We start from the raw sequence: 25,370 nt of genomic DNA on the forward strand, positions 1-25,370 counted from the left end.
GTTTCTCTGTGTAGCTCTGGCTGTCCTGGCACTCACTTTGTAGACCAGGCTGGCCTCGAACTCAGAAATCCGCCTGCCTCTGCCTCCCGAGTGCTGGGACTAAAGGCGTGCGCCACCACGCCCGGCGAGCATCGGTCTTTTACCGTGGAAGAAACTTGTCTCTCACATGATGTTAATGTTTTCCAATATCAGAACTCTGAAGGTTAGATATGCTACTATTCTGATCACTGGGACCTCTTAGTTTTGTTATGTTTTGCTTTTAGATTTATTTATTTTTATGTATTATGTATTAGTTACATATTATGCATATATGTTTTTAAGATTTATTTATTTATTTTAGTACGCTATAGCTGTCCTCAGACACACCTGAAGAGAGCATCAGATTCCTTTACAGATGGTTGTGAGCCACCATGTGGTTGCTGGGAATCAAACTCAGGACCTCTGGAAGAGCAGTCAGTGCTCTTAACCTCTGAGCCGTCTCTACAGCCTCATATTATGCATATATTATGTATGTGTGTGTGTGTGTATGTATGTATGTATGTATATGCCTGCAGGCCAGAAGGGGGCACCAAATCTCATTATAGATCAGCCACCATGTGGTTGCTGGGAATTGAACTCAGGATATCTGGAAGAACAGCCAGTGCGCTTAACCTCTGAGCCAGACTTGACTCTTGGTTTTTAGTAGACTGTCTTTCATTTGGTCCTTGACATTCCATACATGTCAGCAGGATATCTTGATTTAACCCATCCCAACTCTCCACTCAAACCTTTTGTTAAAACCCACTGAGTTCCCTTAGCATCCCCTGCTGGAGGATCCCTGGTCGGGCCAGCTGGCTTGATCCACTTTTCAGTGAGTCTTGTCTGCAGCAGCCATGTTGTGTTCACATCTGGCTGCACCCTTTCCACCCCTTCTTCCATGATGTCCCCTGAGCCATGAAGGGGAAGGGCTAATTTTAAATTTTGACACTATTTTTCCATTTCTAAAACAACTGAAATAACCCCTCAAAATAGCAGCACTTTGTTTTGAGTTTTCTTTCATAGTCGATGACTTTGATTTTTAACTACTTAAAAGTCTTTTAAGTTTTTTTTAAAGATTTGTTTATTTTTATTTATGTGGGGATTTTTTGGCTTTGTTTTGTTCTGTTTTTGTGTTTGAGACAAGGTCTTATTATGTAGACCATGGTAGTCTTGAACTCACAGAGGTCTATCTGCCTCTGCCTCCAGCTTGCTAGGACATTTGAGTTTCTTATAAATAAAGACAGCATCTAAGGTTATATCTGAGGACTGGGGATATAACTCAGGGGTTGAGCCCCTGCCTAGAAAGCATGAAGCCCATAGTTTACCCCTGGGCACAGCACAGCAAAACCCAGCAAATACAAGCAAGGTATGTTTGAAAGACTGGCAAAGCATTATAATCTGAAGAAAACAGGCCAGGATCCCTTTGAGCAGCAGTTGGCAGGCCCCACCCACTGGGAGCAGTTGCCATCATGAGCAGCTCTCTGCCCCACAGGAGTCTCTCCTCCAGAGACTGGAAAAACTTTGTGTTGTTCAAGACTGCTCAGGTTGCTGGCTGGCCTCTTGATTCTTCCTTGGGCCTCCAGAGACAGGCTACTCTGCTGCACCCAGCCAAGGCTGGCCCATTTTGAGAGGAATAGAGACTGCCAGGGCGCTTGGAGAACTGGGGTCCCTCAGGCTTCTTCTGCAGCCTGCTCACTCCTGTCGCTGGGAGGGTGCTTGGTCAGCCTACTTTCTGGTAGCTGCCATTACCACCTTCCATGCTGACATCTTAGCTCCTTGTCTGCTCCATCCTCACAGTGGCCGCATGTCAAGCCAGACGAAGAACATCGTTAGTGGCGTCCTCTTCGGCACGGGGCTCTGGGTGGCGATCATCATGACTATGCGCTACTCGCTGAAGGTGCTGCTCTCCTACCATGGCTGGATGTTTGCAGAGCACGGCAAAATGAGCCGCAGCACCAGGATCTGGATGGTAACCGCCCGTCACCCGCCAGGGGACCCACTCCGAGTCAGAGCAGGATCCTTGCCTCCTTAGACCTTTCCTCCTCTGTTCCTTGGTGTGTAACCTGTCCCCAGCCTCTGGCTATGGGAGAGCTATGGCTCATGACACTTGCATGGATGGAGCCAGGGCTGCTTTTGCTAATGATTTCTGGGAGTTCTGCCATCTCTCTGTTCATCTCTGTGTGGCCTGTGGTTCAGGCTGGATATTGAGCATAAGTACCACCCAGGACGTCTTTGTAGCCTTGGGGGCCACTTTGCAGGCAGACACCAGATGGTTTTCTGAGTTGGTCAGATCACATGATTTACCCTAACCCGTCAGTGTTCTCTATTTCTCCATGACCTTAAGGCCAAGGCACCATGTTTAAGGGAGAGGGTTATGCCATATGCATGCGTGTTTGTTAAATTATAACTGGTTGTGAAGGCTTTTGTTGTTGTTTAGTTTTGGTTTTTGAGATGAGGGCTCATGTCACCCTGGCTGGCCATACACTGTCTCTAGCCAAGGATGACCTTGAGTTTCTGGTTCTCCTGCACCACCATGCCTGATTTTTATGAGATGCCAGTGACCAAACCCAGAGCTTCATGCCTGGCTTACCCAGATGAGCCGTCTGCCCACTGAAGGGCATCCAAAGCCCCAACGAGCTTCTTTTATAGTTCTCTGGAGAAGGGGGAGGAGGATGGCTGATCACTCCTGGGACCTCCCTCTTTGGCACTCAGACCTCAGCCTTTCCTTCCCACACACGCCTTTGTGTGGCTGTCACATATCCCCCACCCACCCACATATTGTCACCCCTCTTGGCTTCTGATTTTTATAAAGAAAAAGTCATTTTCTGCACCCAAGGTTTGTAAAGGATTTTGGTGACTCTGGTTCTGGTAACATTGCCTTTCAAAGGCTTCTCACTGGAGCTCCTCCTTTGTGCATGGGAGGAGTAGGTCAGCTTGGCCTTGACTTGCAGGCCAGTGTGCCCGCATTGCCCACACTTGTGAACGTCTTCAAGGTCCCCTTGCTGCCCACCACGCACTCCCGGCCTCCATCTTTCACAAACCAGCTTCCACCTTATATATGAGTTTTTTAATGTCTAGAGTAGCAAAACTTAACCAACAGGCTTAAACAGTGTCCTCTAAGGATGGCCCTTGTGGCTGCTGTTGAGCTGAGTCCCAGTACTTCCTGAGCATCGTGAATGAAAATCACTGACTGCACCTTGAACCCTTAGAGATGCCCTAGCTCCTGCCAGCAGGAGGCAGCTGCCTTCCATAGCTGGCCTGCAAAATCTTTGTACAGGCTGTGGGGGGAGCTCACTCTCTAGGCTGCTTGACCTGATGGGCAGGGACACACTGCTGCCCCTGGGGATGGCTTGAGGTCAGGCACCTCAGCTGATCCTACTCCCTATGTGCAGAGCGGGCACCAGCCTCAAACCAAGGACCTTCCAGGAGGAGGCAGACAGCCCACCTGCAGAATCGCTCGCTGTCAGATCCAGGGTTCTTAGTCGGGAAAGACAGTAGGCAGCCACACCAGAAGACTTCTCTTTTCAGCTGAGCTCTCGGTGGGACCGGAGCCTGATGGTGTAGACCAGGGATGGCTCTGTCATAAAACACTCAGCAAGTCACACGCAGTTGAACCCTGGCTTTGGTTCTTTAACACAGCCTCGTCTTTGAAAACGTAACTTGTGTCTCCAGGCTATGGTCAAGGTCTTCTCGGGTCGAAAGCCCATGTTGTACAGCTTCCAGACGTCTCTGCCGCGCCTGCCTGTCCCAGCTGTCAAAGATACCGTGAGCAGGGTAGGTATGATCCACACTCCTGCTGAGATGCCAGTGTCCTTGGGATCCATGTTTCTGCCTAATTGTGACTGTAAATTAAAGTTCTTAATCTTTGTTATTGCTCTGCAGTCTCTCCTGTAGGGTTATTATAATAATGTTCCCCCAACTCCCACCCCACAGAGTCCTTGCACTAGCTAGACAAGTGTTCTACCAGTGAGCTACATCCACAGCCCTTTGATAGATAGATAGATATATTTTTTTTTTTTTTTTTTTTTGGATACAAGGTCTTTCTAGTTAGCACACACTGGCCTTGAACCTTTTTTTGTTTACTTGTTAGGGCTTTTGTTTTGTTTTCTTTTTCTAGACAGGGTTTCTCCATGTAGCCTTGACTGTCCTGGACTGACTTTGTACACTGGGCTGACCTAGAACTCCCAGAGATCCTCCTGCCTCTGCCTCCTAAGCACTGGTATTAAAGGCATGCGCGACCACTTCTGGTGAACATTTTAAGATTTACTCACCTTTTGCTTTATATGTAGGAGTGTTTGACTTTGTGTATGTATGTACACCATATGCTCGCAGTGCCTGAGGAGGCCGGAAGAGGGTGTTGGAGTCCCTGGGACTGGGGTTACAGATGATTGTGAGCCTCCAAGTGAATGTTAGCGACAGAGCCTGTGTCCTCTGCAAGAGTAGCCAGTGCTCTTCCCTACCATCCATCCCTCAGCCCCATGACCTTGAACTCCTGATCTCTTGCCATAGCCTCCTGATGGTAGACGAGTTTCACTATCCATGGCTTGATACTGTTTTCTCTAGAGCATTATTGCATCTGCAGTGTTTAAAGTGCTGTGTCCCACCTATTGGGGCATGATTCTTGTTTGTTTGTTTGTTTGTTTGTTTGTGTGTTTTGAGACAGGGTTTCTCTGTATAGCCCTGACTGTCCTGGAACTCACTTTGTAGACCAGGCTGGCCTGGAACTCAGAAATCTGCCTGCCTCTGCCTCCCAAATGCTGGGATTAAAGGTGTGCACCACCACCGACTGGCTGCATGATTACTTTTTAATGGTGTTACTGAGATGCAGTTTAGGACTGTATAGTGCCCTTGATTAATGTGCAGAGTTCAGTATTTGAGTTTGTATCCATTATTTTAAACTGGAAAATACATACAAAGACCACATTTATTATTTTTTTTAAAGGCTGGGCATGGTGGCACTAGCCACCTTTTAATCTTTTAATCTTAGCACCCAAAAGGCAAAGGAAGGCAGATCTCTTGTGAGTTCAAACCAGCCAGTGCTACACAGTGAAACACTTTCCAAAAAAAACAAAAAACAAAAAAACAGAAGGAAGAAAATGGTTAAGGAGATAGCTCAGTCGGTAAAACGTTTGCTGGCAAGCATGAGAGCCTGCATTCTGCATTTGATTTGTCAGCACCCATACATGATAGCGACAGATTTTTGGCATACACTGGTAATCCCAGTACTGGGGAGTGGAGGCAGGGGGATGCCTGTGGCTCACTGCCCAGTGAGCCTAGCCTGACTGGTGAACTTCAGGCTGCTTCCAGGGAGGTGGATAGCATGTGTCAGGCTGACTCCTGAGTGCCACCACACATAGGTGCATCTTTTCGCTCTGGCTCTCGGGCACGTGTGCACATACACAGAATCATTTTAACTGTTTCCAAGTGTACGCCCAGCAGTGCATCTCTCTGCTCTAGGGTGTCGAGGAGTTGTATCCACCCTGGATTGTCGTCAAGCTTTTTTATAGCCTCGGGCAAAAGCCACAAACCTCCCATGCTCCCTGCCACAGGCCTGCCAGCTTCTGTTCCACTTGTTTTAGTTCTGCCTCGTGAGGGAATATGGTAGGAACGGGATTATGTAATCTGTGACTTTTGTGAGGGGTTCCCCCTCCTAGCATTTATTTCTCTTTGAATCAGAATCTTAACCGAGGCTAGCCTCAGACTTGTAATCCTCCTGTCTCAGCTTCCCAGGCAGGATGATTTCAAGCTTCATCCCTGTCTTTTTTTTTTTTTTTGGTTTTTCGAGACAGGGTTTCTCTGTACAGCCCTGGCTTCATCCCTTTCTTAACAAGGCTATGCTTCTTCCCTTTTTGTGGCTGATAACACTCAGTGTAGGTAGACCAGTTATCTGTCCATCTGATGGTGTGAATATGGGTTGTGTTGTAAGCAGGGAAGCTGGGAATATCTATGCATGGTTTTTATCTGGGTACTTGGCGCCTCTTGTTGATAGCAGAGTCCATCACATCACAGAGTAAGTAGCAGAGGCTGGCTCTGTCATGATCCTGATCTGCTGTAAAATGGCAGCACCTGAGTTCTTTCCAGCTTCCTATGCTGGAGGGCACCCATATTGTTATGACTTCTGCCCTCTCCTCAGAACTGTAAATCAAAAACACCTTGGCTTCAGGGGTTGGATCCTGGCTTAGGGATTTAGTCCTTATTGCCCTTGACAAGTTCCTTTCCATCTCTCATCTCCCAGATTGGGGCACAAACGAGACTCCCAGTCTCGGCTTGGAGGTGGTGCAGCCACCTACCTGCCCCACTCTTCTTCTTAAAACAGGATCTCACATTGCCCAGACTGGTTTTGAACTTCCTAGATTCCCTATATAGCTGAGAACGACCTAGAGCCTCAGGTTCTTCTGTATCTGCCACCTGAGTGCTGGGTCACAGGCTGGCCTATTACACTCGGTTTTATGCAGTGCTGGGGATAGAATCCAGGGCCTTGTGTATGCTAGGCAAGTGATCTGCCAGCTTAGCCCTGGAGAGTGCAACCTTTGTTTTATCAGTACACAAGTTGCACTTGGAGCTAGCCAGACAGTTGCAGCTGGCTCTGACCCTTCATTGTGCAAAGCCGACCCTATGTAGCCTCTGTTGGCCTGGAATTTTCCATGTAGACCAGGCTGGACTTGAACCCTCATTGATTTCTGCTACCTCACTTCCTAAGTGCTGGGATTATAGGTATTGTCCACCACACCCTGCTCAAACTTTGTTTCCTGACCAATCAGGCTTGGCGGCAGTTCTGCTTCCTGGAACTCACTCAGTGTAGGTGGGAGCTTTCAGAATCCTCAGATAGAACCACACTTAGCCAGGCGTGGTGGAGGAGGAGGTAGGAGGTAGGAGGAGAATCAGGAGTTCAAGACCAGCCTCAGTTATATTGTGAGTTTGAGTCCAAAAAAGGGGGCTAGAGAGATGGCTCAGCAGTTACTCTTCCAGAGGTCCTGAATTCAATTTCCAGCAACCACATGGTGACTCACAACCATCTGTAATGGGATCTGATGCCCTCTTTTGGCATGCAGGTGTGCATGAAGGTAGAGCACTCACATGCATAAATCTTTAGGAAAAAAGAAGATTGCGTGTGAGATGTTCCTGTATGTTTTACCCCCAAGCCTGTTCAAGGTGTGTGTCTGCCAGTCTGTGTGAGCTGAGGATCTAGACTCTAAACATGGCCTGTGTCATGACTGCCTTGTTGAGCACCTGCCTGGCCTCACTGGGCTGTCAGGGTTCCCACCCATCTCACCACACCAACCCAGGTCATCACTGAAGCAATGGCTAGGTGTCTTGGTACCTCCATCAGGAAGCCGTGACCTTAATTATCATCCACCTGCAGCGCTGCTTAGCCCTGCAGGGGACTGTCTTGTCCGACCTATCTGCCTGTGTGAAAGCAGAGAGGACAGACTGACTTAGGGAAGCTTTTCTAACCTTTTCTACACTGTTTACTTTTCTGAGGCCTTTGAAGTGATGCACAGCTTGGAGAAGGGTGTTTAACTCTGCCCGTGTTTCTCTCTCTAGTACCTGGAGTCTGTAAGGCCACTGATGAAGGAGGGAGACTTCCAACGCATGACAGCACTGGCCCAGGATTTTGCTGTCAACCTTGGACCCAAATTGCAGTGGTATTTGAAGCTAAAATCCTGGTGGGCCACAAATTATGTAAGTACTTCTGCACGTAGTGGTGTGAAAGTTCTTACTTGGGTACCAGGGCTCACAGAGTTCTAGCTCTGGCTGAGGGCAGCCATACTTTCCCCTGAGACCTGTGCTCAGAATTGCTAGCATTTCTTCCCTCCTGCAAGCTCCTTAGCAGCCTTTGCACCCTGCTCAGGGCAGGGAGCTGCTTTGGACCCTGTAGTCCCGACCTGGCATGCCACAGGCTGTTCTTTCCTGTGGTGGCCCAGCCACCCCACCTCCCTTTGCGGCATCTTTTCCATCCAAGAGTATCACTTCTGAGTGCTCTGGTCAGAGTTCAGATGCTGTTGACAGTGGCAGCTGTCTGCTGGGAGCCAGCTAAGCATCTGCGTGTGGTGTTGGGAGGGGCAAGTGGGCACACTGCAGGATATGAAGCCAAGAAGGGGAATTCAGGTGTCATGAATAACTTGATGGAAGGGAAGGAATTGAAAATAACCTATGGGCCCGGCTTGGTGGCGCACGCCTTTAATCCCAGCACTCGGGAGGCAGAGGCAGGCGGATTTCTGAGTTCAAGGCCAGCCTGGTCTACAAAGTGAGTTCCAGGACAGCCAGGGCTATATAGAGAAGCCCTGTCTTGAAAAACCAAAAACCAAAAAAAAAAAAAAAAAAAATAACCTATGGGAGCCAGACACATGCCTATAGGCAATATAGGCACATGCCTATAGTCCCAGCACTCAGAAGTCAGAGGTAGGAGAACTGTGGGCTCAAAGTAACCAGGGTCACACAGGGAGACCAGACCCTATCTCAAGAAAAACTCTTAAATTTAAAAAATTATTTACTTATACATGTATATATTTGCCTAGGTGAGTTTATATGTATTACACGAATGCAGATGACATGGAAACTAGAGGGCATTGTATCTCCTAACAGTTGCAGGTGATTGTGTGCTGCCCAACATGGGTGCTGGGAGCCAAACTAGGGTCCTCTGTAAGAGCAGCACACATGGAGCCAGCTCTGTAGTCTATCAAAAAGAAGTCTCAAGAGCTGGGAAGGAAGCTCAGTTGGAGTCCCTGCCTCTGGTGCAAAATGCCCTGGGTCCAGTCCCCAACACCACACCTGTTCTATGCCACACGCATGTATCCCAAGGGCTTGAGAGATAGAGGCAGGAAGATCAAAGTTCAAGATTGTCTGTGCTTCTATAGAGTTTAAGGTGAGCCTGGACTGCATGGACCCTGCTTTAAAAATAAAACCAGGAGCTGGAGAGAAGGCTCAGCAGTTAAGAGCATTTGTCATTCTGGCTGAAAACCTGGATTTGATTCCCAGCACTCACAAGGTGGCTCACAACTATCTATAACTCCAGTGCCAGGGAATCCAACATCCTTTTCTGACCTCTATAGGTACCATGCACACACATGGCGCACATACTTTATATGCAGACAAAACACACACATGAAAGACATCTTAGTGCACACCTTTAGTCCCAGCACTGGGAAGGCAGAGAGAGGCAGGTGGGTCTCTGAGTTCAAAGCCAGGGCTACACAGAGAAACCCTGACCCCTGGCCCCTCAAAAAAGAAAAATTTTTAAAACACAAATAATAAGTAGACAAAAATGAACAGAGAAAATAGACAAAAAGAAACAAGAGTCAGCAGATGGCGCCAGACCCAGGCACTGTGCCCAGCAGGGCAGGAGGCCACAGCACCTGGGTCATCAGGTCTGGGTGTAATCCTAAGCAGCTGGCCTGCTGTGCATTTAGACTCTCGTGCAAGCCTTTTCTCAGGTGTGCGCTCCTGCACGATGCTCAAATCATCACGGGTTGTAGATCGGCAGCCCCTGGGTGGCTGCATTGCCATGGTCACTCTGGAGAATCGAGACAGCATATGCTGGCCTCAGGCTTAGTTCTGTGGCTGAGATGTACCCAGGCATCAGGAAGAAGATCGATCTTTGGGGAGATCTGGGTGTTTTTTTCCTGCAGTGCTGGGGATGGGACTGGGACTGAAGGTCTGGTGAATATCAGACAAGCGTTCGGCACAGCACTTTGGCAGTTAAGGGTTTTTGGAAATGTGGCCCCCAGGCTAGCCTTAAACTTGCTACATAGCAGTCTTGAACTTGCTATAACCTTGAATTCCTGATCCCCCTGCCCATGTGTGCACTGCTATATAGTTCTGTGCCTAGTTTTATGCATCCCAACAGTTGAGCTAAAACCCAGCCCGACTATTTATTTATTTAAATGCAATATGAAATGATGCTCTATAGTCTAGCCAGGTCTCCCTTTAAGGCCAGTGTGTCTCTCAATTCCTTATGGCCTGTCTGCTTGAGGCAGCTTTGTTTTGGAGCCTGTCATAAACTGGAATTTTCCAGGAAGATTTGCATACATCTGGACATGACTGCTCAGCACGCTGACTTGTGTTTGTACCATAGGTGAGTGACTGGTGGGAGGAATACATCTACCTGCGGGGCCGAGGGCCGATCATGGTTAACAGCAACTACTATGCCATGGTGAGTCGGTCTTCCATTCCCACTGCAGCCAAGATGGGTTTGTCCTGCTGGGTGGCCTGGGAAAGCTCCTCTTGCTCCTGCTTCTTTTGTCCAAGTCTTCATGTTGCTGTGAAGAGCCCACCTGGGGCCCATGTGTTAGACCCCCCCGTGTCTTAATGGGCCCCTGCCCCCCACCCAACAGTGCAAATACATTTTCATTGCAAAGCACGTTCGTGGCAAACAACACTTGCTAAGTGCAGGCTGGGCTTGAACCTGTGGTAGAATAGCAGGAAGCTGGCGTTATAATAGAGCAATAACAAAATTAGGGCTTGTGGTGTCTCATGCCTGCCAGGCAAGCACTGGGGAGGTGGAGACAGAGGGATTAGTTCAGGGTTATCCTTGGCTACATAGGTAGTTCAAGGCCCTCCGAAATTGTAAGAGATACTCTCTCAAAAAAGTAAGTCTGAGCCGGGCGTGGTGGTGCACACCTTTAATCCCAGTACTCAGGAGGCAGAGGCAGGCAGATTTCTTTTTTTTTTTTTTTTTTTTTTTGGTTTTTCAAGACAGGGTTTCTCTGTATAGCCCTGGCTGTCCTGGAACTCACTTTGTAGACCAGGCTGNCGAACTCAGAAATCTGCCTGCCTCTGCCTCCCGAGTGCTGGGATTAAAGGTGTGCGCCACCACGCCCGGCTCAGCAGGCAGATTTCTGAGTTCGAGGCCAGCCTGGTCTACAGAGTGAGTTCCAGGACATCCAGGGCTACAGAGAGAAACCCTGTCTCAAAAAACCAAAAAAAAAAGTAAGTCTGGCGCTCGAAGGATGGTTTAGCAGTTTACGAGCCCTTACTGCTCTTCCAGAGGACCTGAGTTCGGTTTCCAGTACACATCTCAAGTGGTTCAGAACCATCTGTAACTCCAGTTGCAGGAGATCTGATGCCCTCTTCTGGCCTCTCGGGGTACCTGCACACACATATACACTTAACCCCACACAATCACACACATACACAGAGAAAAAAACATATCCAATTTGCTAGAAAAACAAATGGACCTAAAGCAGTAACAAAAGTATCCAAAGTTGTAAAGTCAGGCATAGTGACACATAGCTTTAATCCTAGCACTCAGGAACCTGGGGTAGGAGAATTGCCTGAAAGCTACATAACCTGCTCTCAACAAAAGCCAAAAGCCCACCTAAAACAAATACAAAAGGCGGCTGTAACTTAGCACAGCTGTCAGGGAGCACTCACACACCCACACACACCATGTATACAGACCGCTGTGTCACCCCGATGAGCCCTCTTTTCTGTCTCATCCTCACAGGAGATGCTCTACGTCACCCCAACCCATATTCAGGCAGCGAGAGCTGGCAACACCATCCACGCCATACTGCTGTATCGTCGCACGGTAGACCGTGAGGAACTCAAACCTGTATGTTAACTTGCCTTTAAAATTATCTCTTGGGAGGCTAGAGAGGCGGCCTGATGAATAAAGTGCTTGCTTTGAGAAGAGTGTTCATTACGGTTGTAATCGCAGCACTGGGGAGCCAGAGTCAGACAGAGCTGGGGCTTCCTAATCAGTGAGGCCCAGGTGCAGCTAGGGACTTGTCTAGGCCTGGGTGTTCAATTCCGGGGATCCACATGGTAGGCTGAGAGAACCAGCTCCTGCAAGCTGTCCTCTGACCCCCACATGTATTGATACACGGGTAAACTCCTCAGGAGAACGGTTTCTTCATAACTTCAGGTGGCTTACGTGTTTATCTGGAAGGAACTTCAGTAGCCTGGCCCTGCTCAGCGAGTCCCCCAGGTGCTACCCTAGGGGATGCTGAGCGATGTAGTCAGACTGGGCAGTGTGCACAGGAAACAAACCGGATTTTAATCAGCTCATTGCAAAGCTTTCCTCTGGGATTTTGCCTGTTGGTTTAAAACACATTTTTATTACAGATTCGTCTTCTGGGATCTACAATTCCCCTCTGCTCTGCTCAGTGGGAGCGACTCTTCAATACTTCCCGAATCCCTGGGGAGGAGACAGGTAGGTAGTGCTTACCGGGGTCTCCGCTGGGAGCCAGCATTTGCCATTTTGCTGCTCAGAACAAGGAATAGTTGGGGAACGTTGGGAACAGAGTGGTCTACAGGGTCTGTCCCAAGAGCGCCTATCTCTGATTGTTCCTCCTCTTGGAATCGCTTTGGCTTTTGTCATTGGGGGTGGTTTGGAAACAGGATCTCACATGTTCCAGACTGGCCTAAAATAATATGCAGTTAAGGATGACCCTTTTGCCTCCCAGTGGATTCTAGGCATGTGTCATCATGCCCAGAGTATATGTTGCTGTGATTGGAACTCTTGGCTTCATATATATTAGACAATCCAACTGAACCAAAGTTCAGCTCTGGCCTGAATTTCCTTTGTCCACTAGGCCTGGACAACAGGCCCATTTCCAGATTTTAGTATTTCTTCAGTTGAGAGTTTCTTTCGTTGGGCATTTTCCTCAGACCTGCTGAAATATTCCCACATGACTCCTTGGGCATCTTGTTCTGGCCCATGCAGGGTTTGCTGTAAGACACCCTTGAGAACCAATGTGCCTGAGCAGCTGGATTGAGGCCCAGCTGCTGCTGCTGGCAGCCTGGCCTGGGCTGGGTGGTCATCTCATCTGCTTCTAACCTAGGATATCCTTGGAAAAGGATGGAGGGAGGGAGAACGGATGCCAGATGGTGCCATGCAGGCCTGCTGGGGTCAAGTGTACAGCATTGGTCACTTTTAAACATGGTGACAAATAACGTGAGCAAAACCACTTAGGGAGGAAAGATTTATTCTACCTCCTGGAGCCAGAGCCTGGAGCCCATTGTTCCTGGGCTATGGAAGGGCAAAGCATCATGCGTACAGGGCATGTGAGGGAGCAGAGCATTTACCTCTGACAGGCAGGACACAGCTCAAGAAAAGGGACTAGAGTCAAGGGTCCCCTTCAGGCTGACAGGTGACTCAGCGCCTGAATGAGCCGGTCTGTAAACCGGGTGCTTGTACTTGATGCCAGGCTCTCTTGTAGAAGGAGACAACAGACTCCCAGGAGCTGTCCTCTGCCTTCTACACATGTATGGGGCATGCTTGTCCTCACACATATTTGAGCACTCACACAAGATAAATTCCATTTATCCTTGAGGGAGCTGGTTCTCTTCTTCCACAGTGTGGGTCCAGGCCAGGCAACAAGTGCCTTTATCAGCTGAGCCATCTCGCTGGCTCCATCATGGTCTTCAATAGTAGTGATCACAAATATTAACTAAAATCTGGGTAACACTGGGTATGGTGGAGGCTGAAACAGGTAGATTTCAGTGAGTTTGAGCCCAGTCTGGTCTATACTATGTCTACATAGCGAGTAACAGGCCAGCTAAAGCTTCTTAATGAAACCCTACCGAAAAGAAAAGTTATCACTTATGAAAATGTAGTATGCTCGGTGAGGTCGTACAGAGCATGCTAGCTGTCAGAGGCCTCTCCTGCTCTGTGGGCTCTGGTTGTTTGCTTCTTCTGAGACAGGATTTCCTGAAACCCTGGCTCTTCTGAATTCCCTAGCTAGACCAAGTTAACTCACAGAGATCCACCTGCCTCTGCCTTCTCAGTGCTGAGATTAAAGGTGTGTGCCACCACAATCAGCCTTTTGCTATCAATTCTCTTTAAGATTTTTCATTGTGTTTGTGTGTAGGAAGGACACAGCCACACTATAGCAGTTATGTGCAGATGACAGTGCCGTGAGGCTGCAGATCAAACGAGGGCCACTGGCTTGCATGGCAAGGGTTACCCACAAGTCATCTCCCAGGTCCTCTTCCCCCCTTTTGGGACAGGGTCTTATGTAGCTCAGACTAGCCTCTAATTTGATATGTAAAGGCTGGCTTTGAACTCCTGATCCTTCCAAGTGGTACACCATTGTGCCTGGCTAAAACATTCCTTTTTTTTAGGATTTATTTTTGCTTTTTATTTTTTATTTTTTTTAAAGATTTATTATTACATGTAAGTACCCTGTAGCTGTCTTCAGACACACCAGAAGAGGGCGTCAGATCTCATTATGGGTGGTTGTGACCCACCATGTGGTTGCTGGGATTTGAACTCAGGACCTTCAGAAGAGCAGTCAGTGCTCTTAACCACTGAGCCATCTCTCCAGCCCTGCTTTTTATTTTTATGTAGTGTTGCCTCTTTATGTGTATGGCACTGACCATGTGAAGTGCCCACAGAAGCCAGAAGAGGGCACCAGATCCCCGGAGCTGGAGTTCCGGGAGGCTATAAACCACCTGATGTGGGTACTGGGACCCGAATTCTGCCTGTGACTTATGGGAGAGATCTCATTCAATATTACATGTGCCAACCTTGTTTCATAGATAGGAAACTGGCTTAGGTTATAGGGGCTGGTTAAGCCAAAGGGAGTGACTCAGTATGGAATCAAGGGCCACACAGTAATATTCCCAGAACTCAGGAGGTGGAGGCAGAAGAATTGGGAGTTCAAGGTCATCGTTGGCTACATAGACAGTTTAAGACCAGCCTGGGCTACATGAGACCCTCACAAAGCAAACCGGTCAGGTCAGATGAGCCCAAGGCTTTCTGACTTCTTGTCACTCCTTCGTCTCCTCACCACCTCAGACACCATCCAACACGTCAAGGACAGCAGGCACATTGTCGTGTACCACAGAGGCCGTTACTTCAAGGTCTGGCTCTACCACGATGGGAGGCTGCTGAGGCCCCGAGAGCTGGAGCAGCAGATGCAGCAGATCCTGGATGACACCTCAGAGCCGCAGCCCGGGGAAGCCAAGCTTGCCGCCCTCACTGCTGCAGACAGGTGCGTGCGTGCATGCGTGTGTGCGTGCGTGCGTGCGTGCATGCATGGCCTCTCACACCCTTCCGGTGTGTTTGAGGGCCTCAGTCCAGTGCCTCAATCCTGGGGTCCTCCATTCCTCCACCACCTATAAGCTTGGATTAAAGTCCTGTATCACCACATTCAGTTAGCTTCCTTCATTTCTTTTTGAGGTAAGTGCTCCACCACTGAGCAGCCAGGGAGACGTGTGTGTGTGTGTGTGTGTGTGTGTGTGTGTGTGTGTGTGTGTAGTGTATGTGCATGTGTGTCAATGCTGGGTATCTTCATCTGTTCCTCTCCATCTTATATTATGCAGACAAGGTCACTCCCAAAGCCTGGAGCTCACTGATTGGCTTGTCTGGCAGACCAGTGAGTTCTGGGGATAATCTTGTCTCTGCCTTCTCAGTACTAGGATAATAGGTCAGGGCCCCAGATCCTCATGCTTATGCAGAGTACTTTTCCCACACTCCCCAACACACACCAAAGGAGCATGCGTATCTTTAAGACCAGCATTGTGGGATTGGACTGTGGGAAAGAGGAACTGCCCTGTGCCCTGCTTTGAACAGAGTAAGAAGCAGGTAGAGTGAGTTGGTGGGGAGAGGATTTTGCTCTCTGGGGCCAAAAGTATACCAGCACTTCACAAAAGACCATCTTTCACAGAACCCTGAGCTGCTCTAAGCTCTAACGCTTTAATAAAGAGTTGCTCCAGGCACTCAGGAGATAACAAGGCTGTGTGTTGTTTGGAGCCTGGGACTGAGAAGGAAAACCAGAAAGCGAGGAAGGCCATAGTCTATGCTTCATCTCCTGCCTTAAGGGCTGGGGTGCACTGGAGACCTGCGGCATTTGTGGGTGTTGATACCAAAAGTTGAGAGAGGTGGGCAGTGGACGGGAGGCAGCACTGAGGGCCTGAGGCTGAGAACTGTGGGAGGGACCCAGGATCCATGGGAGGAAGCTACTTCAGGGTAGCTCTGAAGGGAGACCAAGGTGAGCATCGTGGTGGGCACAGGGAGGTCATTGTGGGAGTATCATGTGACCAGTCCTGGTCTGGGGTCAGGGTGTCGTTCCTTCCCTGCCCCAAAGTAGTTGTGGCATGATCTCTGTGCCTCAGGTTTCCTCATCTGACAAATGGGTCTGTGGTGCTGAAGACATCAGTGGACTGACTGATGCCTGAAAGGGGCTCAGGTCAGAGCCTGGCTCCAGGGCAGAGAAGGGTGCTTCTCCCTGGCTGCTGCAGAGACAGGTTGGATTTCATTCTGAGCAGTGTGTGTGTGTGTGTGTGTGTGTGTGTGTGTGCATGTGTGCACATACTTGTGTGTGTGTGTGTCTATGAATATGTTGTTCCTCGGGTACTAACTAGCTGTCCACACTGATGTTGGAGACAGGGTCCCTCAGTAGCCTGGAGCATACCCATTTAGGTGACCTGTCTGGCTAACAAGCCCTGGGGATCCTGATTTTGTCTCTCAGACCTGAGATTAGGAGCACATACCACCACACCTGGCTCCTCTACATGGGCTGTGGGGGGTGAAATTCAGGTTCTTGTGCTGACAAGCAAGCACTATTGCCTACTAAGCCATCTCCCCACCCTGAATACTGATTTTAGATGCATTTACTCCTTGCCACAGAGTGCCCTGGGCAAAGTGTCGGCAGACCTATTTTGCACGAGGAAAAAATAAGCAATCCCTGGATGCGGTAGAAAAGGCAGCATTCTTCGTGACGTTGGACGAATCGGAACAGGGATATAGAAAGGAGGACCCTGAGGCATCTATTGATAGCTACGCCAAATCTCTGCTGCATGGTAAATGTTTCGACAGGTAACTCCCGTTTTTAATCTCTGAGGTTGATGGGGGGTTGTGGGAGATGTTTCTGGGGGTGCCTGTGAGCAGCTTCCCAAATCTGACTCCCGCTGTGGGGTTGTACTAGGAAGGAATGAGCATCCAAACAGAAAGCTCTGCTTTCTTCCCTCCACACAAACTCACAGACACAGCCTAGGCCCGGTGGTTTTGAGGTCCCCTCCTTTGCTTACCCACCACCCTTCTTAACTGTGGGTTACCTGACTCCCAGCAGAACTGTGGGAGGGACCCAGGATCCACGGAGGAAGCACATAGAGCAGTCCTGGGAACCATCACTGGCCTTGTGCAGTTGCTGTGACCCTGCCCTCCTGGATCCCCTTTCTGTAGGTGTAAAGTGAGGAGGTGCCTCCCAGGCCTGGCTGGAGAGGGCACGGGCCCGGACTCCGTGTTACATCTGGACCCAGGGCTCACACACATGCTGTATTGTATCTCTGATACAAGAAGCTATGAATGACTCTGTGTTCTCTGTGCCCCTTGAGTCACCTTCCTGGGGTGTAGAAACCTGGAGAATTGTCAGGGATGGAGAGAAGCAATGGTCTCTGCAGAAAGAAGCACCCATGTAGCTTTTGGGTTCCCATGTCGATATAACCCTGGAAGCCCATGATCATGTTGTCTCCCCGTAGGTGGTTTGACAAGTCCATCACCTTTGTTGTCTTCAAAAACAGCAAAATAGGCATAAACGCAGAGCATTCCTGGGCGGACGCGCCTATCGTGGGCCATCTGTGGGAGGTGAGCCACACCATTGTTACCTGTTTGAATGTGGAAGGTGCTTTGGGAAAGAAACCCAACCCAGGCCCACTTGAACTCTGCAGTATTTGACTAATCCTGTATTGGTCACATTTCTCTCTCCCTGATGAAATACCTAGGAGAGGAAGGACAGATTTCTTTCAGTTTAGGCTTTGAGAGGGCGTAGCCCACGGTGGCAATGAAGTGTGGGGGCTGCTTGCTGACTGTTCAGTGCACCAAGGAGCAGAGACCAGACAGGAAGCAGGGCCCTGGCTGTAAACCCCAAAGCCTGCTCCCAGTAGCTCACTCCTCCGAGAGAGTCCATAACATCAAAGATAGCACCACCAAGGACTGGAGAGATGGCTCAGAGGTTAAGAAGGCCCTGAGTTCAAATCTCAGCAACCACGTGGTGGCTTATAACCATCTGTAATGAGATCTGATGCCCTCTTCAGGGAGTCTGAAGACAGCTACAGTGTACTTACATATAATAAATAAATAAATCTTTGTGCCAGTACAAGTAAAGCCGGGGAGAGAAGAAAAAGTGTTGAAAATATAAAGCACTGACTGCTCTTCCAGAGGTCCTGAGTTCAATTCCCAGCAACCACGTGGTGGCTCCCAACCATCTGTAATGGGATCTGATGCCCTCTTCTGGAGTGTCTGAAGACAGGGACAGTGTACTCATCTAAAATAAATCAAAAAAAAAAAAAAAAAAAAAAAGATAGCACCACTACCTGGGGACCAAGTGTTAAAACACCTGTGCCTGTAACCTGGGCAGTGGTGGCTCACACCTTTAATCCCAGCACTCTCTGAGTCAGAGGCCAGCCTGGTTTACGGAGTGAGTTCCAAGACAGCCAGGACAACACAGAGACACCCTGTCTTGAAAACCAAAAATAAATGAACAGAAAAAGAGCCGGTAGGGGCTACTTACGTTCAAACCATAGCACCATGTTTTTCATTGGTGTTGGTCCCACACAGGAGGTGAGAGACATTTGAGTCTTGTTTCCTGTAAGTTCTGTTCTTGAGTACTGGCATATGTGGTATTTATGCAGCTGAAGTCACACAGTGGCTCTCAGCTCACAGAGCTTCGCTAGTTCTGACATGATTAGTTTACTGCCAGATTTCCTGGTGTCTCACCTTAGTTTGACGGCAAACAGAAAAAAAAAAACACATTAAAATCTGTGTGAGTGAGTGTGTGTGTGAGAGTGTGTGTGTGTATGTGTGTGTGGTGTGTGTGTGAGAGAGAGAGAGTGTGAGAGTGAGTATGAGTGTATGTGAGTGTGTGTGTGTAAGTGACTGTGAGTGTGTGAGAGTGAGTATGAGTGTGTGTGTGTGTGTGTGTGTGTGTGTGTGTGGTGCTAGGGATGGAACCCAGGGCCTGCCTCACACTTGCCTGGCAGCTGCTCCACACCAAGGCTGTATAACCTTAGCCTTTATTTTGGAGACAAGGTATCACTAGATAGAAACATGCTAGACTTGAACTCACTGTATTGCCCAGACTAACCTCAGACCTGGAATTCTCCTGCCTCAGCGTGTTGAGTATCAGACATTACAGGTATGTACCACCAGGCCTGGGTTAGCATCTTGGCTTATAAAATGGCAGTGTCCTGGAGCCAGAGAGATGCTAGTAGGGTAAAGTCTGATGATCTGAGTTCAACCCCTGACACCCATGGACGGTAGAAGGGCAGCACCCCATGTGCACCCTCACACACCCCAATAGTTAAATAAAAAAAAAGTAAGGCAATGCATCTAACTGAAAATATTTCAGTTACTAAAATGACCAGGTCACTTGAAGACCACCAAATCTCTGTCCCCCTTTCTCCTAACCCAGCTTTCAAAAACACAGAGTTGGGTGTGGTGACACATGATTGTCACCCTAGTACAGGAGACTGAGGCAGGAGGATCAGGAACTTGAGGCCAGCTTGGACTATAAAACGAAGCCATTTCAAAAGAGAGAGAGGCAAAGCAAAAGAAAGGGAGAGCATGGTCAGAACCAGACTGCAGATCTGGTGTCTTTGTAGACTTCTCAGTCAAATAGCTGTATTTCAGAAATCTGAAATCTATTAAATATTGACGTAACTCTCAACGAAGTTGAAAATTTTCGTAAGATTTTGGACTTCAGGCTAGGGATGCTCTCTCCCTCTCTTCCTTCCTCTCTCCAGGGTCTCACCGTTTAGCCCAAGCCAAATGGCACTGCTCTTGCCTCAGCCTCGGGAGTGCTGCTGGTTTCAGGTTGCCCTGCCACCCCCAGCTAAGACTTTGCATCTTGGTTTCTCCTTGCAGCGCTGTGCCAGCGATTTCTTTTCCTGTGGTGCAGAGTCAACTGCAGGGTGCAGATTGTGTCTGCTTGTTTGTACACATGCTCTGGCCTCCCTCCCTCCCTCGATCACTTACCCTCTCATCCCTTGGGTGCTCGGACCTCTGCTTGGGGTCTTGGCAGAGTCCCAGCTGCTCGGCTTCAGCCAGGGAAGAGTTCCTACACGAGACAGCCTGGGAAAGGAAGAACCAGGCAGTCTGGATCTAAGACACCAGTGTGTTCCGCTGAGACACCGATTCCAATGGCAAAGTGCAAGGGCTCGTGTCCCTGCCAGCCCCTGAACTGATGCCAGCAGCAGCCCCAGTCCAGACGCACAGATACCTCACCTCCACTAGCTCCTAGACCCTGCGGCTCACTTCTCTGGGAAGCTCTGCAAAGCCCACAGTATGGGCCCATGAGAATATCCCGGGGACTTTTCAGATAACACATGCACAGCTGCCGTTGGGTAATGAGGGTCTCTGAGGCCCAGGCAACTTGCAGCATACACAGCACCGTTCTCAAGGGCAGACATAGAGGGCACATAGTGGCACGTGCCTATAATTCCAGCACTCCAGAGGCTGAGATGGGAGGATTACTGAAAAGCCTGAGAACCATCAGGTCCACATAATAAAAAACAAAACCAAACAAAAGGTTGAAAAGAGATGAAGAAGAAATATCAGCAAGATATCCACAAGGTCTGGCTGCTGTTAAGGTTTCTTGTGTCTACATGTGCACATGAGTGTGGTACATGCAGCAACCAAAGGGGGGTGGGTAGATCCCTTGGAGCTGGGGTTAAAGGCAGTTGTGAGCTGGAACCCAAACCCCAAACTTCTGCTAGAGCAGCAGGCACTTTTAACAGAGGAGTCGGCTCTCCAGCTGACATTTTAAAGTAGCTGATCAAGATAAGGCTAAGGAGAAGGCCAAGATCAAGATAAGGCTAAGGCCAAGGCCACAAGTAGAATCAGTATTCAGTTTCCTGTCTGCCTGATGGAATGAGGACGACTCTTGAATGGAGTCTAGGTTCCCAGGATAGTGCTGGGCACCCGGCTCTCATCTTGGAGGGGCAGTGCGCCAGTAACAATGGGCTGATTCTGAGACGTGAAACCAGGTGGGGACAACTTCGTAGTAGCATCCTGTGTGCTGTGGGTCCAGCATCCTGAGAACTGATGATCCTCCCATCAGCCCTGATTCAAGGTTTCCCTGCTTACCTTCTCTTGACAGATTCGTCTCCTAGAGCAGCTCTGGCTCAGGGGGACGCCTATGCTTCTCTCTTATTACAAAGGGCGCAGAAGGCTGTGGCAGGTGGGCTCCAGAGACGCAGAGGTTCAGAGCCACGGTGTTACCCTCCCTGGTTTCTAGAAACCACCCATTAGTTAGCTTTCTGGGGCCTTCCTGCTCTTTGCCCTCTGGTGTGTGTGTGTGTCTGTGTGTCTGTGTGTCTGTGTGTGACTGGGGAAGGTGCTTGGTGTGTGGAGACTCACCCTTACTCCCAGGATTGGTTCCAGGAGTGTGGAGTGCTCTGCCCTGAGCACAGTAGGAAGGAAACACTGTGTTTACTCACGGCTTCTACTCCGTCTCTGCTTCTTTGTCTCAGTATGTCATGGCCACCGACGTCTTCCAGCTGGGCTACTCAGAGGATGGACACTGTAAAGGAGACAAGAACCCCAACATCCCCAAACCCACCAGGCTACAGTGGGACATTCCAGGAGAAGTAAGTCTGGTGACCCAGAGACCATCACTCACCTGGGTGGCAATCTTGTTCTGGTGTTAGGCATGCTCTCTACCAAACAGAAAACTGTTTGCCCAGAGTTGGGGAAGGGGCCTGGGATGCTGAGAGAAATGGAACTTCCGTTCTCGGTTGAGATTCCGACTGAAAAGTAGCTGGGCTTCTGTAAATTCCCTGTAAACAGGGATAAAATCTTAAATCATAGTCAGGCAATAGTGGTACACTCCTGTAATCCCAGCACTCGGGAGGCAGTAGCAGATCTTTTTGAGTTCCAGGCCAGCCTGATCTACAAAGCTAGTTCCAGGACAATAAGGGCTACAGAAAAACCTAGTCTTAGAGATTTTGGGGCTGTGTAAAGATGGCCCATTTCTGTCATCCCAGCCCCTGTGGCTGAGGCCAGAGAACTCTGTGACTGTGTCTCAACAACCAACAACAGATTCTGAGATTCAGTCCACTCAGGAGCCCTGAGAAGGGATGTTAGGGTTGGAACCATAACTCCAGCCTGTCTGATCCAAGTGTGAGTTTCTGGGGCCTGAGAAGTACTTTTTCGTGTGTCCAGCACTCTGAGGACCCAGGACAGTGTATGATCCATAGAGGAACAATACTTCTGTGGAGGCCTGACCTTGGGGCCGGGCTCACTGGCTCTCTTCAACACACCTGTAATAGTGCCATGCTGGGTTCGTGGCAGAATTTTGAGGAAGATGCAGGTATTTCCTGGAAACCCACAGTCTGCCCCCTCAGCATCATCACCCCAGTGGTCTGTCAGGCATCCTGGCACATCCCAGGTTTACACAGCATCGCCTGGATGGGATTGGGTGTGTTGTGTCACGTGACTAGTGCCCAGAGTCAGATGTCAGTGACATTGCTATAAACACCATGGCCTCTGCCTCTCATCCAGCTCCTTTCTGGCCCCTGGCCACCATGGATCCCTGTGTTTGTCCTTTAAAAAACAATATTCTTTTATTTGTGCTTCTAGAATTGAGCACATGTAAAAAATGTGTCTTGATTATATCCATGGCTTCCTCCTCGAGCCAACTCCCCTAAGGCCCTAGAGACTGAAGTGCAGACTTCCAGATTGTTCCGCCCTGCTTCCTTCTGCTGTGCTTCCCCACTAAGCAGAGCTGCCTTCTTCCTCTGCAGTGCCAGGAGGTCATAGAGACATCCCTAAGCAGTGCCAGTTTTTTGGCAAATGATGTGGACCTGCATTCCTTCCCATTTGACACCTTTGGCAAAGGCTTGATCAAGAAGTGCCGGACAAGTCCCGATGCCTTCATCCAGCTGGCACTGCAGCTCGCACATTACAAGGTAAGAAGGGATCTGCGCTCACTGTGGGCACTCTGGAGCCCCACACAGACATCTGGGCTGTTTCCCTAGTGGGCAGAGGCTATAAAACCCAGCATGGAGGGCAGCTGACACCAAACACCAGCCCTGGGGCTCCCTGAGGTACCAAGGTATGAAATGTTACACTGCAGAGCAGATCACCCTTGGTTTTGTGACATCCCTCTCAGGCAGAAGCTCCTATCACAGATGAGAGCTTGGGACATAAGCAAATGAACAGTGTAACTGGGACTGGAGAGATGGCCTGGCAGTTCAGACTACGTGCTGCCTCTGCAGAGGACCCCATTCGGCTCTTGGCACCTTCACGTAGCAGCTCACAGCCACCTGTAACTGCAGTTCCATGGGATCTGGTGCCACTCTTCTGCCTTCTGTGAACTGCACGTGGTTATACATATGCACAAAGGCAAACACACACATAAAATGTTAAGATATAAATCTTGTAAAACAACCCCATAATAAGCTCTGACTCTTACAATATTGTCAAGAAATACTTAGGACAAATTGCTTAATGTGTCTGACTTTTGACATGCCTTTCCTTAAAGCAGAAGCTATGAGCTCCTCATTGCTCTAGGCTGAGTCAGATTTCTGTATCCACCCAGGACTGTGTGCCATTTCTATCGTTTCCCTGAGCAGTACTAAAGGGTGGCAGAAGCAGTCTGTACCTGTGTGAGGATGTGGAAGGAACTTTAGTTCTCGGTAGAGGTCAGCCTACCCCAGACAGAAGCATTCAGTTGCTGGCAATGCAGAAGTCATTGTGGCACCAGATCTAGAAGTGCACAGTGGGAGGGTGGACATGCCAGGGGCTCCGCTTCAGGTGCCACCAGCTGTGTCCACCACCCCTGCCTCACCAGGAGCTCTTCCTGCCCCACCCCTACCCTGTTTCTCTTCTTGTCCTCTCTGGCACAACTCCCAAGGCCTCTGTAATCGATTACTTCTAACCCCAGCTTCCTCGTCTCTCTCCCTAGCCACGCCCCCTGACCACTCCCCTGCTGTTCCTTTTCCCCAGCCCTAGCCACACTCTCCTCCAGCCAGGAGCCTCTCATCTCTTCCTGAAGCTCATCGCCAGCTTCTACTCTGCTTCCAGAAAGGCAGCCTTACCTGCAGACGCCTTTGCTTCAAGCTAAGGAGTGCTGGCTGCAGTAGCCTTCCACCTGTGGTACCTCCCATCCTGCCTTCCACGGGTGGCCCTTCTGTCCTGTCCAGACAATAGGCTGTTCCCGTGGGGACTCCTGTCTGCTTCTGCTCACTCCTCCTGGCTACTGTCTTGTCCATGGCCATACTAACTGGACTCCCCCTCATTCCCTAGTCCTGCCCTTTTGCCTGTCCCTCCCCTGTGTCTCTCAGACCTCAGACCCTGCTGTGTGCCTTGTCCTTTCTCCTAAAAATTCACATCAGCTGGAGGGCTTTCTGGAGGACATTATGGCCTTAGTCATGTCTTGGACCAGAAATCATGCAAAGACAAACTCCAGGAGGCTGGAGAGATGGCTCAGCAGTTAAGAGCACCGTCTGCACTTCCAGAGGATTTGAGTTCAATTTCTAGCACTCACATTGCAGCTCACAGTCATCTGTAACTCCAGTCCTCAGGGATCCCGTGCCCTCTTCTGGCCTCTGGACACCAGGCTTGTCCTTGTTGGGCAGATATATGTGCAGGCAACACACACATACACACACACACACACACACACACACTAGGGGAAGCAGACTGCCACCTCCTCTCAGATCCATTCCAGGTCCCTTCTCCCTTAGACTTAGATGGCCACTCCCACCTGTTAGCCTGTTATCCCATTAGCCCTAAGCTAGTTTTCCTTCCTTCCCAGGACATGGGCAAGTTCTGCCTCACGTATGAGGCTTCCATGACTCGGCTCTTCCGAGAGGGGAGGACAGAGACTGTACGCTCCTGCACTACGGAATCCTGCAACTTTGTGCTGGCCATGATGGACCCCACGACAACGGTAAGACCATGGTGGCAGAACATGGCACGGTGCATGGTTTCCTGGAAGACACTAGAACAGTGGTTCTCAACCTGTGGGTCGTGACCCCATTGGGGTCACATATCAGATATCCTACACATCAGATCCTTACACTGAAATTCATAAAGTAGCAAACTTACAGTTATGAAGTAGCAATGAAGTAATTGTATTCATTATGAGGAACCATGTTACACAACATGAGGAACTGTGTTAAAGGGAGACAGCAGGAGAAGGTTGAAAGTCACTGCCCTGGAAGCTGACCATGAAGCTCCATAGCCCCTCCAGCTCTAGCCTTCCTCCCTCTACCCTCCTCCCCCTGCTCCTCCACCCCTACCCTACTTCTGCATCCCATCCCCCAGCTCCTTATGCAAAGGAACAGAAAGCATTTAAGAGGACACACACAGTATTGTTCTCTGAGCTTTGGGAATGAGATTATATGTATGGAGAACCTTCACATGCGACTGGACATGGCACAGACACAGGAAGCCGGACGCC

General features: G+C 49.4%; 1 protein-coding gene across 3 annotated transcripts in view; it reads left to right on the forward strand.

Moving 5' to 3' along the window:
• The window catches only part of Cpt1a (carnitine palmitoyltransferase 1A), a 59,767-nt gene that overhangs the window by 28,496 nt on the left and 5,901 nt on the right, over positions 1-25,370 (forward strand). For all 3 annotated transcript variants that reach the window (XM_021151271.1, XM_021151273.1, XM_029472727.1), the window contains exons 4-15: positions 1,816-1,987; positions 3,691-3,792; positions 7,564-7,701; positions 10,094-10,171; positions 11,465-11,572; positions 12,085-12,172; positions 14,762-14,957; positions 16,595-16,783; positions 17,446-17,551; positions 21,436-21,552; positions 22,708-22,872; positions 24,723-24,857. In XM_021151271.1, coding sequence (XP_021006930.1) covers positions 1,816-1,987; positions 3,691-3,792; positions 7,564-7,701; positions 10,094-10,171; positions 11,465-11,572; positions 12,085-12,172; positions 14,762-14,957; positions 16,595-16,783; positions 17,446-17,551; positions 21,436-21,552; positions 22,708-22,872; positions 24,723-24,857 — 1,594 coding nt within the window. The remainder of the gene's footprint in view (positions 1-1,815; positions 1,988-3,690; positions 3,793-7,563; positions 7,702-10,093; positions 10,172-11,464; positions 11,573-12,084; positions 12,173-14,761; positions 14,958-16,594; positions 16,784-17,445; positions 17,552-21,435; positions 21,553-22,707; positions 22,873-24,722; positions 24,858-25,370) is intronic.

This window comes from Mus caroli, chromosome 19, assembly GCF_900094665.2.
Source record: "Mus caroli chromosome 19, CAROLI_EIJ_v1.1, whole genome shotgun sequence".
Taxonomy (NCBI): Eukaryota; Metazoa; Chordata; class Mammalia; order Rodentia; family Muridae; genus Mus; species Mus caroli.